We start from the raw sequence: 16,273 nt of genomic DNA, 5'->3' as shown, positions 1-16,273 counted from the left end.
GCTCAGAAGGTGCACCTCTGCTCTGAGCAAAGGGGCACAAGAAGGCTAGGGTGGTGAGGGAATGAATGCACAGGGGCTGGGATGGGAACAACAAGAGGACAGGTCCCGCTAGGTCCTGCCCCACCACAGCTCACGGCACGGCACTCCTTCTGTCTGGAGGGCCCTCAGCCCTCACTGAGAGGCAGGCCTCACCAGGGCTATGCTCAGGGCTTTACAGAGAGCAAAGACTGTCTCTGAGACACAGGAAAACATTCCTAACAAGTGACTCCTAAAACACTGGGAAAGCCTTGACTCAGAAGAAAAAGGTGGCAGAGTCCTTTCCCTGCACACAAAGCCGCAAGACGCCAGCAGGTCCTGAGGACCTGGCTGAGCCGCACAGAGCTAGAGGCCTCAATGGTGCCGGCCTATCTGCACCCATATTATCAGCACTCTGCTAAGTGTCGGTCTACGGCCATGGCTGCCAATATACTTGAGTCCTTAGCATGACTAGATCTGACCTATGACTATTACCTCCACAGTTCAAAAGAGCGTACTCTGCCTCTCTCCCGGCTCAGAGGAAGAAGCACATGCAGACCCTACAGGCATGTGTCTGTCTCCTGAGACGTGCTCTCACGGTATACCCCAAGCTGGTCCCAAGACACCATGCAGCTCAACATGAATTGAAACTCCTGGTACTCCTGCCACAAACCCCCAAGTCTCAGGGTTACTACACCCAGTTCTACAGTTTGTTTTTCATCAAAGCAAAGGGAGAATTTTATGAAAAGTCACTTGAGCCCCACTTTATTTTACTCAGTAAAAAACTAATTCATATCACATTCTATTCCCTAACTTAATAGCATTAAAAATAAATCAAAGCTCTAACAAAAAGAGCGCAGTGGCCTAATGAGATGGCAGGCGGGCCGTTGGGGGCAGCTAGAGAGAAAGAAGTGGCATCTGTTGCAATCTCAGTACTTAGGACTGAAGCAGGAATGTCCATGGCCAACCAGGGCCTTTGGAGACCCTGTTTCCAAAGAAGGAAGAACTGAGAGGGAATGGCAATTTCTGGGTGAGATAAGGTCCACATGCGAACAGGAGAACTGAGAGTGTAGATAAGGGGCTGAGAATGAAGAGAAGAGTCAGGTCCGCTGCAGTCACCACCCACAGGACTGTCCCTGCTGGTGCTCTGGGGTGGGAAGGAGAACCCAGAGCACAGCCCCAGCCAGAAGAGGAAGAAAGAGTGCTTGCTTGCTGCCCGAGAGGTCTGGTCAGGCATAAGACACCATCTCTAAATCAACAATGAACAACTGGTTAGACTTAGCCCTGACAGGGGTAAGACTAGCTGTTAGCAATGAAAAGTAATCTCTTAGTCACCACCTAAAAGTAGTCAGTGGCAAAAGAAACATTTATAAAAATAAGAGTTACTGGAATTTTTATGGCTGGAGAATTATGATCATTTAAATATTTAAATATACACTGTTCACATAAATGTATTAGTATCAAAAATGTGTTACTGAGGATTTACTATCACGATCAAGTAGAAATTTTAATTAATGAAATTCAAGCATTCTCCATTAAATTACCTGTCCAAATGAACCTTTGCCTATTAAGGAGTCAATTTCATAACGGTCCATCCACTTTTCTCCGTTTTTCACAATATAATCATAGTTATCGTCATCATAACCATCGTTGTAAACCTTCCGCTCCTTCTTATGACTGGAATCGTCTCCCTGGCCTTGTTGGTGTCTTCGCTTCTTTTTTGCATAGTAAACCTGAAAGGAGCATTACAAAGTTAACTGTGAATTAAATTACTATTGAGGATGTATGTATGTTCCCAACAAATCAGTATGAAATGAATGAACTGTTCTTTTCTAGTAAAACAATCCAAAACAAAATAAACATCTTCTGCAGTTACCATCCGAATGCAAATATATACATAACCATATGGACATGTGCATGATGGAACGCACTGCAGACACATTTCTAAACAAGAGGTCTTCAGTACCTGGCCCAAGACATCTCATGAAGATTCAAAGTACCTCACACTTGTTAATGTGTGGCGTTATTCACATACAGTGAGATCACACAGATCTTAGAGATACAAAGAGGAAGGCAGGCACAGTGGTGCCCGCCTTTAATCTCAGCACTCAGGGAGGCAGAGGCAGGCAGATCTTTGTGAGTTCAAGGTCAGCCTGGTTTATAAAAGAGTCTACGACAGCCAAGGCTACACAGAGAAACCCTGTTTCAAAAAACCAAAAAATAAAAATAAAAAAATACAAGGAACCCCCAAACAGAAGAAGCAACATTTCATTCCCTCAAAGTTGAACTCAAAGTTCAAGGTCTTCTGTGACCTCTTCTCCAGGTAATACTAATATTTAATATCACAGCAAAAGATTTTTTGAATGCCAATGAATTGATGTTTTACTAAGATAATCCAATTTCTATGTTGAGTAAAAACTGGGTAAAAATCCATACCCATTCCTTTTAAAGCTATTAGGTGACAAGAGTAACATTCCAAGAAATTGGTGCCTTGACACACAGTGACCAGGCATCTGATAAATGAGCTTCAACAAAGATGCTATTAACAACAGTTTAACACCCCCCCCCCCTTAACAAACTGACATTGATACACTGTAAGAAACAATGTCTCAGATATCTCCAGGTAATCGCAGGTATAATAAACAAGTGTGCAAATCTACCTCAGGAACATTCACTGAGGCTTTCTCCTTTTGCCCTGACATGTTGCCTAGTAGGCACTAGAGGCACTGAACCACTATAACATGTCTGTAACTAAGGACACCTTCCGGGCATGTGGCTCCGGAGCTGGCAGAAGGTAAGCCTTCTTTGTCAAGAGCTCCAGTGGAGACGCATGGCCTCTTCTGGGCTTTGTTAGAACACCCCCACTTCACAATTAGCTCTAACACAAGAGCAGATGCCAGAAGCAAATGGCAGTCAGGTAGAAAAGGTCCAAATACCAGAAAATAAATTTTAGTGGCAACAATTCAAGTTACAAGGGAAATATTTCAACAGGCTTAAAAAAAAAAAAAAAATCCTGTTTACAACAATGTAAGTTTTTGAGTATCTTACCATGGAAAAACAGAGATAAAAGAACACACACAGCCAGGCATGGTGGCTCACACCCGTAATCCCAGCATTCAGCAGGTTGAGGCAGAAGGACTGCTGTGAGTTCAAGATCAGCCTAGGCTACAGAGTGTGATCCTGTCTTGAAAACAAGTAAATAATTTTTTTAGAAAAGTGTAAAAAGAAATATGATTAGTTAAAATAAAGCAGATCCTTTTAGCTTAATATCCAATAATGTCAGGACTTCAGCAGAAAAAAATATATATGTATTCTTCATACATATGAAAATTTAAGCAAAAGTCTACTGCCTACATACCTAATTATGTAATTATTAGTCACTCCTTGCTCTGAGGAAAAGCTATAGAAATAACTTAGTGCAGTAAATACGCCTTTGGAAAAGAGGACATTACCCACAACAGCCCTCGTTGATACATTTTCCATAGTTGTAATATCTATAAACAATTAACTTTGTAGAATTAATAATACTCAGGTATTATAATCATTAGAAATACAATCTGCTTGTCTAAAGAGGCAACAAAAACTTGTCCCTTGATGTACTGACAATAGAGAAGACACCATGGCAAATCAACACTCTTACCTCATTAATATGCTTGTATGTTTTGATCAAGTCGACAGAAAGTTTCCTCAGAGGAGCAGCTGCTGGATCACGGAAGGTTTGGGGCATCCGCCTCTGTAACATGACAATGTCAGGCATCACCTTAAATAGACAGAAAGACTAGCAGTTTAACTACACTGTGTAACAGCTGTGTGACAGCTCTAGCACAGCTTAGTCAAGATCCCGCTACCAAACCTAGCAGGCATCCCTCTACCAAACGCCTCATCAGCTCTCTGCTGTAACCTAGGAAGGGCCTGCTGCCACGGCTACTCAAGCCCCCTCGACCAATGTCTAGTAGTAACGCCTTTTCTGAAAAATTAGTAGATTAGTCTATAAAATCTCAAAGTGACTTCTTTTATCTGGATTCTAAGAGAAACAACTTCTGAAGCAAATAAATGAACTTAGAAGAAACTGTGGCCAGTTATCTAGGTTTAGACGTGTTTCCGCAAACAGTGCATTTACAGGTCCATCCATGATCCCGGAAACATGTGATGCCACCCACATACCTCCTCTACATACACTTCGTCCTATGACAATTTCTTTTCTAAAACCTGACTGGTTTATAACAGGGGCTAAAAACACACCAAGCACTGACCAACCTCGGCTTCTTAACCCAGCCGACCGAACACAAGGCGGATGCTCAAAAGTATGGCTTAGCGTCCCCGTGTGCCCGCTCCTGTTCCAGAACAAGATTGAAAACGGCCCAGGAATGGCCATGTCCCGGAGCCCTCCCGCAAGCAGCACTGTGCACACTCTGTCTAAGAGAAAGTGCTACTCTACACACTTCTACGTGACAACACAGAGCACTGCCCTGACCAACTGACCAAGGCTCTCAGCCAGTACAGCTGAATAAGGACACCGCCAAAGGACATGAGGAATGCACAGAGACAACCCTAAACAAAAAACCCACAAGCAATGAAGGAATGCTGAGACAGGAGACATCCCCAACAAAGAGCACCAACTGTTACCCAATACCAAATGCTCAGCCCTGAGAACACGCAAACAAGTACCACCACTGAGACTGAGCAGGTGATAGTTAGATAGCTACACTTTACTCCAACACTATTTTCTATTTCATTCATTTTACATCTAGTGCCTATCTTCATTTATAAGGAAACAGAATGCTATTTTCTGCCTTTCTGCTACTCTCAGAGAGGTCACCGAAGTGCAAGAAACAGCACTTAACACTCACATCCAGGGGAATGGCGGAGCTCAAGATGCCGAAAACTGTACTAGCTAGAGATCAGGGTTCCACTGTGAATCATGCTCGTCCACACTCACCTTGATTATAATTCTCATTTCCTAAACATTTTTCAAACAGAACCTTTTATATTTGTACTCAACACACTTATAGCTGGCCAAAGTGGGGCACACCTGTAATCCCAGCACTTGGGGAGGCAGAGGTAGCAGATCTCCGAGTTCAAGGCCAGCCTGGGCTACCAAAAAAAAAAAAAAGGCAAGAAAAAGAAAAACAAACCCTGCCAGACAGGCAGAGTCTGCGTGTTTTTAACTCAAGTCCTACAAGCAGACCTTGGCTAACACCACATCCCCAAAGCATACTCCTTGGTACACGGTGTCCGTGCTAAGGAAGACAGATCCCTTCTTCAAGACTGCCTAACTAGACTCAGAAACATTTGGACTTTGAAACTTAATACTCTTTTGTGTGTTTTTCTGTGCCCTGGCTGCCTCAGAACTCAGTATGTAAACAAAGCTGGACTCAAACTCAGAGATGGCTGCCTCTGCATCGCAGTGCTGAGACAAAAGGTATGCGCCACCACACCAGCCTCGACGTAAGTCTTTTTACATCACATGAACTTATGGCTTAAGTAAGACATAATAAGCAAAACATCTTTTAAATGCTTCAAGACATTAATTGGCTATGAAAACTGATACTCGTAACTAAATCATCCACTAACAGGATATGGTGATAAAGACAATTTTAAAGGAATTGTTTCTTGCTCTCTGTAAATGGCAGTTATAAATTCAAGAGCACTGTCTGTAAGGAAGCAGGCTGGACTCTGAGGTCTGCCTCTACTCATACATACACAACTCAAAGCTGGACAGCCAGTCTCTTCAGCTGGAAAACATATTAGGCAACATCTATGTGACACGCTGATGTGAAGCACGTGGGAGGATGCCCCGAGCGAGTTCTGCTTCTTCGGAGCACACTCCGAGTGGCCGCGTGTGCTCTGGGGACTCAATGCTTCTCTCTGCGCTCCCCTCTGGTTCATGATTAAGAGCTTTCTAAACGTGAACATTCTGATGAACTGCCTCAAGTGCCAAACATGGGCCTAACTTCTGAGTCACCTGACTGCAGAAAACAAATCCTAAGCCCTTCACGATGCTGCTATCCCGTCTCTATGCTTTGCTAGTGCACTGGGAGAGGCTACTGACACAGAATGCCCATAATGCAGACGCTCAACCATAGCTAACTACTCATTTAAACTCACACATCGCTCAGCCAGAGAAAACATATTTCACTTAACTAATCCACTGTAAAAAGTACTTGTCACCCCTCCCTTGCTCTGCTAAAAGAGCTGAGTACAGCAATGGTCAACTAGAACCCTAAATCTGAAGAGCAGTCCTATTCCTTACTCAGCAGATAAACTCTACCTCACACACAGCCAGTGACAAGACTTCCCCCAAACAGTGGCTAAGGAAAGGCACAGCTAATACAGACACTACGATGCGCCTACGCGTGCCCATACAGTGCGCTCACAGAGATTTCAGCATTCTTCTCAAACTCTCACTCAGGAAAAACTGCTGGATCTGTAGTCTGAGTATTAGAATAAACAGCATGCTTAATATTCACATATTCTTCCTTTGAATCTTAAGGACTTTTGTCTATAATCTTATAAATGTAAAAAGTCACTTTTAACATAAAATCAGTTCCCACGAACTGGGTGTAACTCTTACTTTCCTGTGCCTTTCTTCAATTACCTTTCCATAAATGATTTTTTATTTTAAACCCTCTTCTTTAAAAATAATAATTTCCTCTTCTTTATTTCAGAACAAGAAGCTGTGCTTTTTCTGAGTATCCTTCAATGAAGTGAAATTCACATGACCAGCGGGTGAGGAGAATCAACAAACTTAAATACAAACTTCTAAACACCATGTTCTGTCTACCAACTCTTCCATTTAGCACGTAAAACTAAAGCTGTTTTGGCATTTTACTGATCTAGTATTTTCAATACGCTGTAATTTCAACATCCTTTCTGATGATAGTGAAATTACCTGGTTAGGTAGAGGTTGCTGAATCTGGTCAGAATATGATAAGGCAGGAAGCTGCTGGTCACTTATGTTTGGCTGGCGACGGTCACTGTACTGATGTGAATGGGGCATCTGTCCAGCCATCTGAAGGCCAGCAGCGTGGAATGAAAATGACGGTGCGAGCCGAACAGATGAAGGTTTGCATGCTGAAGTCTCTCCTCCTGGGAACACAGACGTGACGTTTTAACAAGTGTTCACATCCTACTGCGTCATGTGACGTATGTCAGCCATTTAAATTAGTGCTTTAGGACATTCGATGACACCAAAAACCTCTGTAACAACCAACAGGTGTAGTCATTCAACATCACAGCTATATATTAAAAGAGTATGAGACACAATCTAAATTTCTTTTGAGTAAGCTTTCGGAGAGCTTTTGCCAACAAACAGTAACAACTTATATATTACACTCATTTACTACTTTTATTTTGTGAACGTGTGCACGTGCACACACGGAGTTCAGAGAGCAGCCTGCAGGAGTAGTTTCTGTACGTGTACCATGTGTGGCTTAGGGTTTAAAGACAGGCCATCGGATTTGGCACCAAGTGCCTTTACACACCGAGACACCTCGGCAGCCCCAAAGTAGCACCTTTTCTTTGTTTGTTTTGTTGTTGTTTTGTTTTTAGAGACAGAATTTCTCTGTGTAGTCCTGGACTCTGTAGCCCAGGCTGGCCTGGAACTCACAGAGATCTGCCTGCCTCTGCCTCCTGAGTGCTGGGATCAAAGGTGTGCACTCGTCCAAGTAACAACTTTGACTACTTCTTCTCACATATGAAATTCAACACTTCTTGAGAAGGGCCTTGCCAATTAAGCAGCTCCTCACCAACAGTCTGAAAGCACAGTGTTGACAAGGAGCATCAGTGGCTGACCCACTCCACAGCCGGGGAGAAAACTGCAACATGATGTTCTGCACCGACAAAGGGAATCAAGAGTTGAGCAAAAGCCGGGTGCAGTGACGCACTTCTGTAATCCCAGCACTCAGGGAGGCAGAGGCAGGCAGATCTCTGTGAGTGTGAGTTCAAGGCCAGCCTGGTCTACAAAGCGAGTCCGGACAGCCGAGGCTACACAGAGAAACCCTGTCTCAAGCCCCCCCCTCAAAAAAAAAAAAAAAAAGTGGCAACCTAGGGAGGGAGGAGGGAGAACAGAGCACTCAATAATCACCCACCAGGTAAGCTAGGAGCCATGATTATACTACCCACAGCAGAAAAGGAAGATGAACACTGTAAGTCCACAGAACCACTGATGGCTGACTAAGAAAAAGTAATCCTTCCTTAAAAAAAGTTTCTTATCTCTAGCCAAACTTGTTATTAGAAAAGGCAGATTTAAAACCCTGGTTATGGGGTGGCGAGATGACACAGAGGCTAAGGGCACTGGCTGCTCTTCCAGAGGTCCTAAGTTCAGTTCCCAGCAGCCACATGGTGGCTCACGGCCATCTATACTGGGATCTGATGCCCTCTTCTGGTGTGCAGGTGTACACACAGATAGAGCATATATATAAAATGCTCATATAAAATAATAAATCTTTAATACCCAATTCTAGCCCCCAAATACTTGTGTCTCAACTTACATGAATGTCCAGTTCACCAGACCACACTGCCCAGAACAGGACCCTGTTCTCTCTGCCCAGAGCTGCTGTTTTAAAGGCTCTCAGCAAGAGCGCGGCTAAGGCAGGCTACAGTCTAAACCTCAGTCTACCGCACATCTGTAAGATCCCTCCACGCCCAGCTCCATGACAACAGAAACTACCTGACAATGGTGCTGGGCAGGGAGCAACCCTAGGAACCTAGACATGGCCAAATACTGTCACCATCACTGCACACCTAGCACCCAACTTTACCGAGCTGGAGCACAAACCACGTGGACACTGTGTAGCCTGGCAAACCACATCACCTAACTGAATGCGAAACGAAGCCTGCAGACTCCAGAGAACAAAGCTCAGGCCCCAGAACTCCAGTCTGCTTCTTCCTTTCTACCTCAGCAAAGGCCCACGCCATCGTGAACAAACTCTGGAGTCACAGCAGAGGGTCCTCGCCACAAGCCACCTTACCATCAACCCCCAGTCTTGGGGATTCCATTTCCTAGAGAACACGCAAATGCAAGCGCTTCCCCTTTCTAGCATCAAGACAGAGCCCTGTTGGCTGCTTACCATCATCAGCATGCGTGCACCTCTGCATTTTCAAAAGATGGGTTGCTAGAGTGACCTTCCTAGAATAGAGGGCTCAGACTGCCACCTTCTGCAACCTTTCTTTGGCACTGTTGTCACATCAGCTTGCCTTGACTATGCTGTAGCTATACTGAGAGATTAGACAAGTCAAGTGACATCAAACCGACCTCAGGAGATAATAGAACTTTTTCCAAACTTTTCATTTTCAGTCAATTAAATACAGAAACTACTCAATTAAGGGGAAAGAATTAACATCCAGAAAGTTATCCTAAGTAACTGATGTGAACAAAGATGACAGTCATGAGTAACAGCAGAAGCTCAGAATCCTACTTGTCAAACAGTGTGGAGAAGGGCTGTAAGTCTCCATGCTAAAAAGACGGCACGTCAACGAAACTGGAGGTCCCTAATACATGGAAACCTTCAGCACTAGCACGATGAAAGGGTGAACCACTCTGGACCTTAGTTTCCTAATCACTAACCGTACTCAATACCACAAGTCTAACGAGGGGCCGTCCGCAACTGGACATGCAGACTCAGACAGAGCTTCACAGTCAACGTCTCGAAAAACAGCTGATATACTACCTTAAAAAGATCTACAAGACAATTAATTAACTGCTTTTGCGTTGCTGTTTTCAGTTGTGTTAGCTTAGCACTCAGGAGGCAGGGTTCAATGCCATCCTGGTCTGCTCATCAAGTTTCCAGGTCAGCCAAGATTAAATGTCTTAAATAAATAAACAAAAAGGTGGAAAGTTGTTCCCCAGATGACTCCACAACAAGCACGGTCTGACCACACAGCATGCTCGAGGCTCCCAACACACTTTCCTTATCAATTGGGGGGAGGGGGGGGAGACCCTGGCTGAATGAGTATCTGTGTGCACACGGGTGTTTTCTTGTCCATATGTGCTGCATGTTAGGTGATAAAGAACCTGATGATACTCCTTTTACAATCTGCCATGAGTCCGTCAATAAATGCAGACTCACAGGAACAACTATCTTTCTCTTCTGGGATTATTTTAATTAAATTTTTATTTTTTTATATTAATTACAGTTTATTCGTTTTGTATCCCAGCTGTAGCCCCCTCCATAATTCCCTCCCAATCTCACCTTCCCTCCCTCATCTCCTCCAGTGGTCTTCTGGGATTTTAAAGCCCTTTATCGTGCTGTGTATAAGAAGATATACTTGATATGTTCATTATCTTATGTGACACTCAATTCTATATATAAATGCGAGAAATCAGAAGGTTCATTTCCTCCCACGATACCAATAAATATTTACGGTATCTGTTGGAGTTGGTCTAGTGCTGTTTGTTCTAATACTAATTACTGACCCCCCCAGGATCTGGTTGCTGCCCAGGTGAGCACATTCTCAAGTACACCTGTCTTTGTTGTGTAAACCTTGCTCTACCTAATTTAAAGTTGACTAGTTAATAAAGATGCTGAAGCCTGTGACTGGGCAGAAGAGAGGTAGGCAGGGCTTAGGTTCTGGGGCTTCGGGTCTGAGAGGAACCACCAGGTGGGAGGATGAGGAGAGGCAGCAGAAGATGTATGTAACAGGAGGAGAGGAAACTGAGAGAAGAAAGTCGCCATGGGGCAGTATGGACCATGAGCCCGCGGCCATGAGAGCTAGCCTGATAGAAGGGAAACAGCCCAGACAGGAATGACTAAGGCAAGAAACACGGGGTGTGTAGCTGGAAAACAGCCAAGGAGCTTAGAGGGTTGAAACCTGCCAGTTACTGTGCTCTAGCGTGTTTCCATTCTAACAGGCCTCTGTCTCTACTATCTGGGAACTAGCTGGGGTAAAGAAGCCCAAGACTGTACTATCAGCCCCACAGCAGGCATCCACTCACCTACTCCTTTGCTACTATAAGATTCCAAGAAGACAAACTAGTGCAGACATTTCTCTCAACCTGACAGTGAATGAAGCAAATTACCATGTACGTATTCTTCCTACACTTTCTACCTCCATTCACACTCAAATGTTAATTTAAAAATGGACACTCCTAGCAGAGATGGTAAGTTAATAAAAACTAGGTGGAACCAGACAAATTTGCTGGAATTTGGCTTCCTTTGGGCTCTAAAGTAGCAATGCTGTATGATTCAACCCAATACCTACCACACTACAAATGATCCTTACCACATTAAACCAACAAGCAGCTATAATATTAGCCTTAGAGCATACAACAACACACACTGGCATATCAACTGATGGAGTTTCCTGGTGAAGCTGTAACAGTTAATTCGAAGCTCAGTTCCACAAGTAGTTCCATTACTGAAGCACATATGCAACATCCTAATGTTCCCTTCATATTCTTCTGAATCCTGTGAACTGTTCTTACCACAAAAGCATGTTTTTAACTTTCAAAAACCCATTAAAAATCTGTTGTCAAATTAACAGCTTGAAAACCAAGTGTTCTGGGCAGAGCTATGGCAGCTAGGGAGCAGGTCCCTGGGGAAGGACAACACTGGCTCTGTGGGACAGTCCACAGCAGGCTGGGGGCCAAGGAGGCGGTGAGACTCAACACTGCAGAGCCAAGCAAGGAGCAGACTGCAGAGCTGTGGAAGGGCTGCCCAGATGTGCACAGGCAGAACCGGCCACTAGCCTGGTATTCCGCACGCCCCCGGGGCACTGGTGTGCAGTGCCCTCCACTCAGCCCCTGAACGTCTGCTACTAAAGTGTGGTAGAAGACTAGTGACTGCATGATCTGTACTAGATTTTAAAGAATATGTATAGCCGACCTAATAACAATACTAAGGAAGAAATAAATGAAAATAATTCCAAGTTAACCCTTAACATTAGAGTGCACAAATATGAAAACTCTGAAGAAATACCAGGAGCAACCAGGTTTGCGTAGAAATAACCTACAAAATTCCCTATCAGGAAAAAACAAATGATAAGGAGGAAAAACTGTCTGAGGAACAGGCAGCTGAGCTGGAAAGCACGGCCTGGGATTAAGAGGGTAACGCTGTTGCTCAGTTCACACCCACAGCAGCAGCCTGGCACATCCCTTGCATTCAGTAGGTAGTTTTCAGGGGCTGAGTCCACCACATACTAAATCTATGTGTGAAGAAAGCGTTGCGAGGGGGAGAAAAGAGTTGAAGTGTAAAGCTGGAGCTCAGAGTCGGGAGTGAAGAGCAGGCTTCTCAGAGCACAGGTTATTGTCACACAGCAGTCTCACTTTGTTCTTCAGAGTCCACACACACAGTTCAGTCAGAGCCCAGCTCTGGGGCTGCTGGGGTTGGTACATTAAGATTAAACTGTACATCAACTGCAGTTTTGCTGACTCTAACAATAAGCAACTGTTTAATAGGAGTGATCCTACATGAAAGACATACGAACTGATTTATAGTGACCAATGTATGCTGCTCCATGATACATGTCCACACATGTATGCACGTGCCATTGTGCACAGAAACGGCATAACAAATACTAGATCAGTAGTTCAAGTTCTTAGTGGCAATGGGATGTGACCAAAGCCTACACCTCAGACTTCCACTTCTGACCACTTTCAAGTACCTCATTCACCCTGAATGACTACGTAACTAGCCGACAGGTTTTCAGACTAGCTGTGACCACTGATAATGAGCCTCACCATCACTCTGTCCCTCTGTCAGAGAGAGAAGAGAGTTCAAGACTGGCAGGAATGCGGAAGTCATGCCTGGATTCTCATCTTTGGCTAAGCTACACAGTATTGGAGGACATCCACGCCAATCAGAAAGCTGTGAGCTAAACAACTATGATAACCCACAGGCCAGCGGGACACTGCATTTCAACGAACCCGAGGGAGTAAACCAAGATAAACACGCACAGACATCCAACACAGGTGCAGGGCTCACCGCCTCTGTTGTAAAACAAAGGCTTGACCTTCTAACACAGACAGAAAAACACATCTCAAAGGATGAAGACAAAAATCACATACTCTTCACAGAGGACAACAAAATCTGGATGCTCAGCAGCTCAGCACATACACTACAACAACGTCAACCAAATCCACCATGCCAAAAGCCGCGGGGACCTGTAAGAGTGTAAACATCCATCAACAAGAACTAAAACAGTAAACACAGAAACCGCTTCTAAAAGTAAACAGCATCATCTTACCAGAAGTGGATCCAACAGAAGGAACCACATGGAAATTCAAGGCATGAGAATGAGGCCATTTGACTTCATAGCAGATCAGTCCCTAGAAATCAGTGAATATATACATACATGTGTGTATGTATGTATGCATATACCAGAAACTCACCAAATTAAGATGTTAAAAAATTAATGGGAAAAGTAAATATAAATCACATTGAAACATTCACAAAATTGTTGAAACCAGCTATGAAAAAAACCCCAACAAATCATTAAAGTAGCCAGACGGTTTGTACACACAGGTAAACCACTGACTTGTGAAAATCCATGAGTACCATCAGAAGAAAACAAATCCTCTTCAAGACAACCAAAGAAAGAGACCTCCAGCCCACACTTCTATATCCAGTGACAATATCCCTGTAAAAAAAATGCCATCAAAATAATTTTTCAACAAATGAACTTGTCAATATCAGATATACACTTAAAAAAAAAAAAAAGCTCAGGGAGGTTCACAGAAGTAAAATGACTACAGACAGAAACTAAGGTCCACGTGGAAAAAATACTCCTAAATGACAACTGTGAGCAAAACTAGCATATTATGGAGCTCTTTACATTTGTAAAGACAAAGTGGCACAGATACGAGGACTGGGGAGGCACAGAGGGCAGCTGAGCAGTGCACACAGTAGAGCCCCTGAAGAGCAATGAGATGGGACATGGGAGGACAGGCTCAGGGAAGAGGCCGCAAACGTCTACATTTAAGTTACTGCAGACTTCACACGCACTTATTTCTGAGGCGCTACACTACCCTGCAAGCTAAACAACAGAAAATTTTATTTAACTTCATGGCAAAAGTATTTTTACCTCCTAATTATAAAGAGGTGTGCCAAGTCCTTACTGTTGAAATAATAAGCTAAGAACGTAACAGATGCTCTATTTTTTTAACAGAACATGGAATAATATGAAAAATATTAAAGTAGTCCTTGGACAGAGCTGCTGGGTGTCACAAGTCACTGCACTGTTAGACCTCACACGTGCAAACTTATATTTCTCTATTTTAAATTTTACACTAAAACTATTTTAAATGGCAAAAATATAAGGTATATAATAACAGCTTGCATTTTATAGATGCTGACAGCACTGAATTTTCCAAGTGGAGAAAAGACAATTTTTCTGATGGTACCTATACCTCTAAAACATTAAAAAAAAAAAAAAAAAAAAAAAAAAAAACATCTAAAACTTTTCACCCTGTTTAAAGGTTACCAATCTGCCCTTGAACCCACTAGGAATGAAAGGGCAGGGCACAGAAGCTTGGGAATCACCAACAGGTAAACAGAGATGCCATGTGGCAAGATAAAGTCTGAAAAGAGTAAGCTTTGAAGTAGGAGTCTCATCATTGGCTTGAAAAGAAAAAAGGGGAGGGGATGGAGAGAGGAAGAGAGGAAGGAAGGAAGGAAGGAAGGAAGGGAGGGAGGGAGGGAGGGAGGGAGGAGCTAGAGGCGCCTGTGCAGAGCAGCACCTCTCCATCTGCCACATGTGGCTTAGGGATGACACAGCTGCAGGAGCTCCTCAGCTGCTGCTGCCTCACAGACGTCACACTGGGCTAAAATCTGCCATTAAGAGATTTAGCAACACCAGCAAAAAATAGTAGATCTTTTATATAGTAACAACAAATAAGACTGGCTGATAGTTCTTAACTTTCTACAAGAAAACTTTTGGAAATAGTAGTATTTTACTAGAAACAGTTCCCATTTTTTTAAAAGCAGCAATAAAATAATGGCCACTTGTATAATTGTGTTTTAAATTTGAGGCAAACATAGTTACACTTTGCAGCAGTCATTTTTCTGTGACCTTACTGGCTTAGATAAGTAAGCATTCAGTGAAGGCTCCCAAGAAATCATGAACTTTTTTCTAGCTTATCTACTTTCCATCTTTCAGTGGCAAACAGCATGCACAGCTCTGGAGAAAGCTCAGCTTTACCGCTGCCAGCTCAGAGCCCTGAAGGAGTAGCCCATGGCTTCTCTAGACAAGGCAAAAGCTATCAAAACAGTCCTTTCCCAGTACAAGCATCTCAGCACAGAGCACACTGCACACATGGAGAGAGCCCAGACTGTGGGCATCTCATCAGGCCAAACCAAGACCACATCCCTGCCATCTACTCCCACTGGTAAGAGCGAACGGTGTCCGCAGGATTCACAGTCCTATCCAAATCAGCAGGTAGACAACGGGAGGCAGTGAGGAGGGTCTGAATCACACTGCTCACAGGCTAGCCCACATTTTGAGCAAAAACTCCTTCTTCACATAGTCAGTATACACTGTACTGACTGTAACCAAATAATTGATTCTATAAACCAACCTAAGAAAGGACTGTCCATCAGAGTAGATGGTCAGATAGGATCAGATGCTCTACCATCTTTCAGTGGTGAAAATACATCACACACAGTGAAGGATGGCCCAGGTGAGTCACTATACAGTCACTTTGTCCAGGCCTTAACAACACATTGTATCTTCTACATAAATGCCAAGTACAAAAACACCGAATCATACAAAGCCATCAAAAAAGTTCCCAGAAGTTGACTGCTTAGCTGCTTTTTCCTCTACAGAAAAGAATTAACAACACAAAAAGAGAAAACTAGATCTAAATACAGCAGAGCCCTCTACCAACCACAGGCCACCAGACTTTCAACTATGCCACAACTATACTGCATTAAAAAATGCCTAAAGACTAAGTCTCAGGCAGTCTCTCTGAAATCAGTTGCTTCAGGCCTTCCTTTCCTTCTAAGGCAGGTTCCGCAAAAGTAGCTGGGGAAAAAAAACAATTTTTTTTTAAGAAAGAAAAGTATTCTCTCTCTTATCCCAAGGATAAACAGGGAGCCGTGTACACACTCCTAACTCTTCTTAGTTCCAGCTAAACAGCTATTAAATAAATAAGATATTTTTAAGCCAGTTAAGTTCTTGGCATCTCTATACTGAATTATAGCTTAACACTTAAAATTATCCAATGAAGCAATCATTTGGCTTAATGATTCCAATTAAAAGAGTATGTATTTACGGGATTTTCTGTGACAACCCACTGAAAAGACAAGGTGTTCCTCTGAAG

The 16,273-nt window shown here is 43.4% G+C and overlaps 1 protein-coding gene across 2 annotated transcripts in view; it reads right to left on the bottom strand.

Moving 5' to 3' along the window:
* The window catches only part of Dyrk1a (dual specificity tyrosine phosphorylation regulated kinase 1A), a 107,286-nt gene that overhangs the window by 27,730 nt on the left and 63,283 nt on the right, over nt 1-16,273 (bottom strand). Inside the window, exons 3-5 of one of the 2 annotated variants that reach the window (XM_055614863.1) lie at nt 6,908-7,104; nt 3,656-3,775; nt 1,560-1,748 (exon numbers count right to left, since the gene is read on the bottom strand). In XM_055614863.1, the coding sequence (XP_055470838.1) occupies nt 1,560-1,748; nt 3,656-3,775; nt 6,908-7,104 (506 nt within the window). The remainder of the gene's footprint in view (nt 1-1,559; nt 1,749-3,655; nt 3,776-6,907; nt 7,105-16,273) is intronic. The other variant, XM_055614865.1, reaches the window with a different exon arrangement.

The sequence above is a fragment of the Psammomys obesus genome, unplaced genomic scaffold, assembly GCF_907164565.1.
Source record: "Psammomys obesus unplaced genomic scaffold, mPsaObe1.curated_primary_1811, whole genome shotgun sequence".
Taxonomy (NCBI): domain Eukaryota; kingdom Metazoa; phylum Chordata; class Mammalia; order Rodentia; family Muridae; genus Psammomys; species Psammomys obesus.
This window is presented reverse-complemented; position numbering and strand designations above follow the sequence as displayed.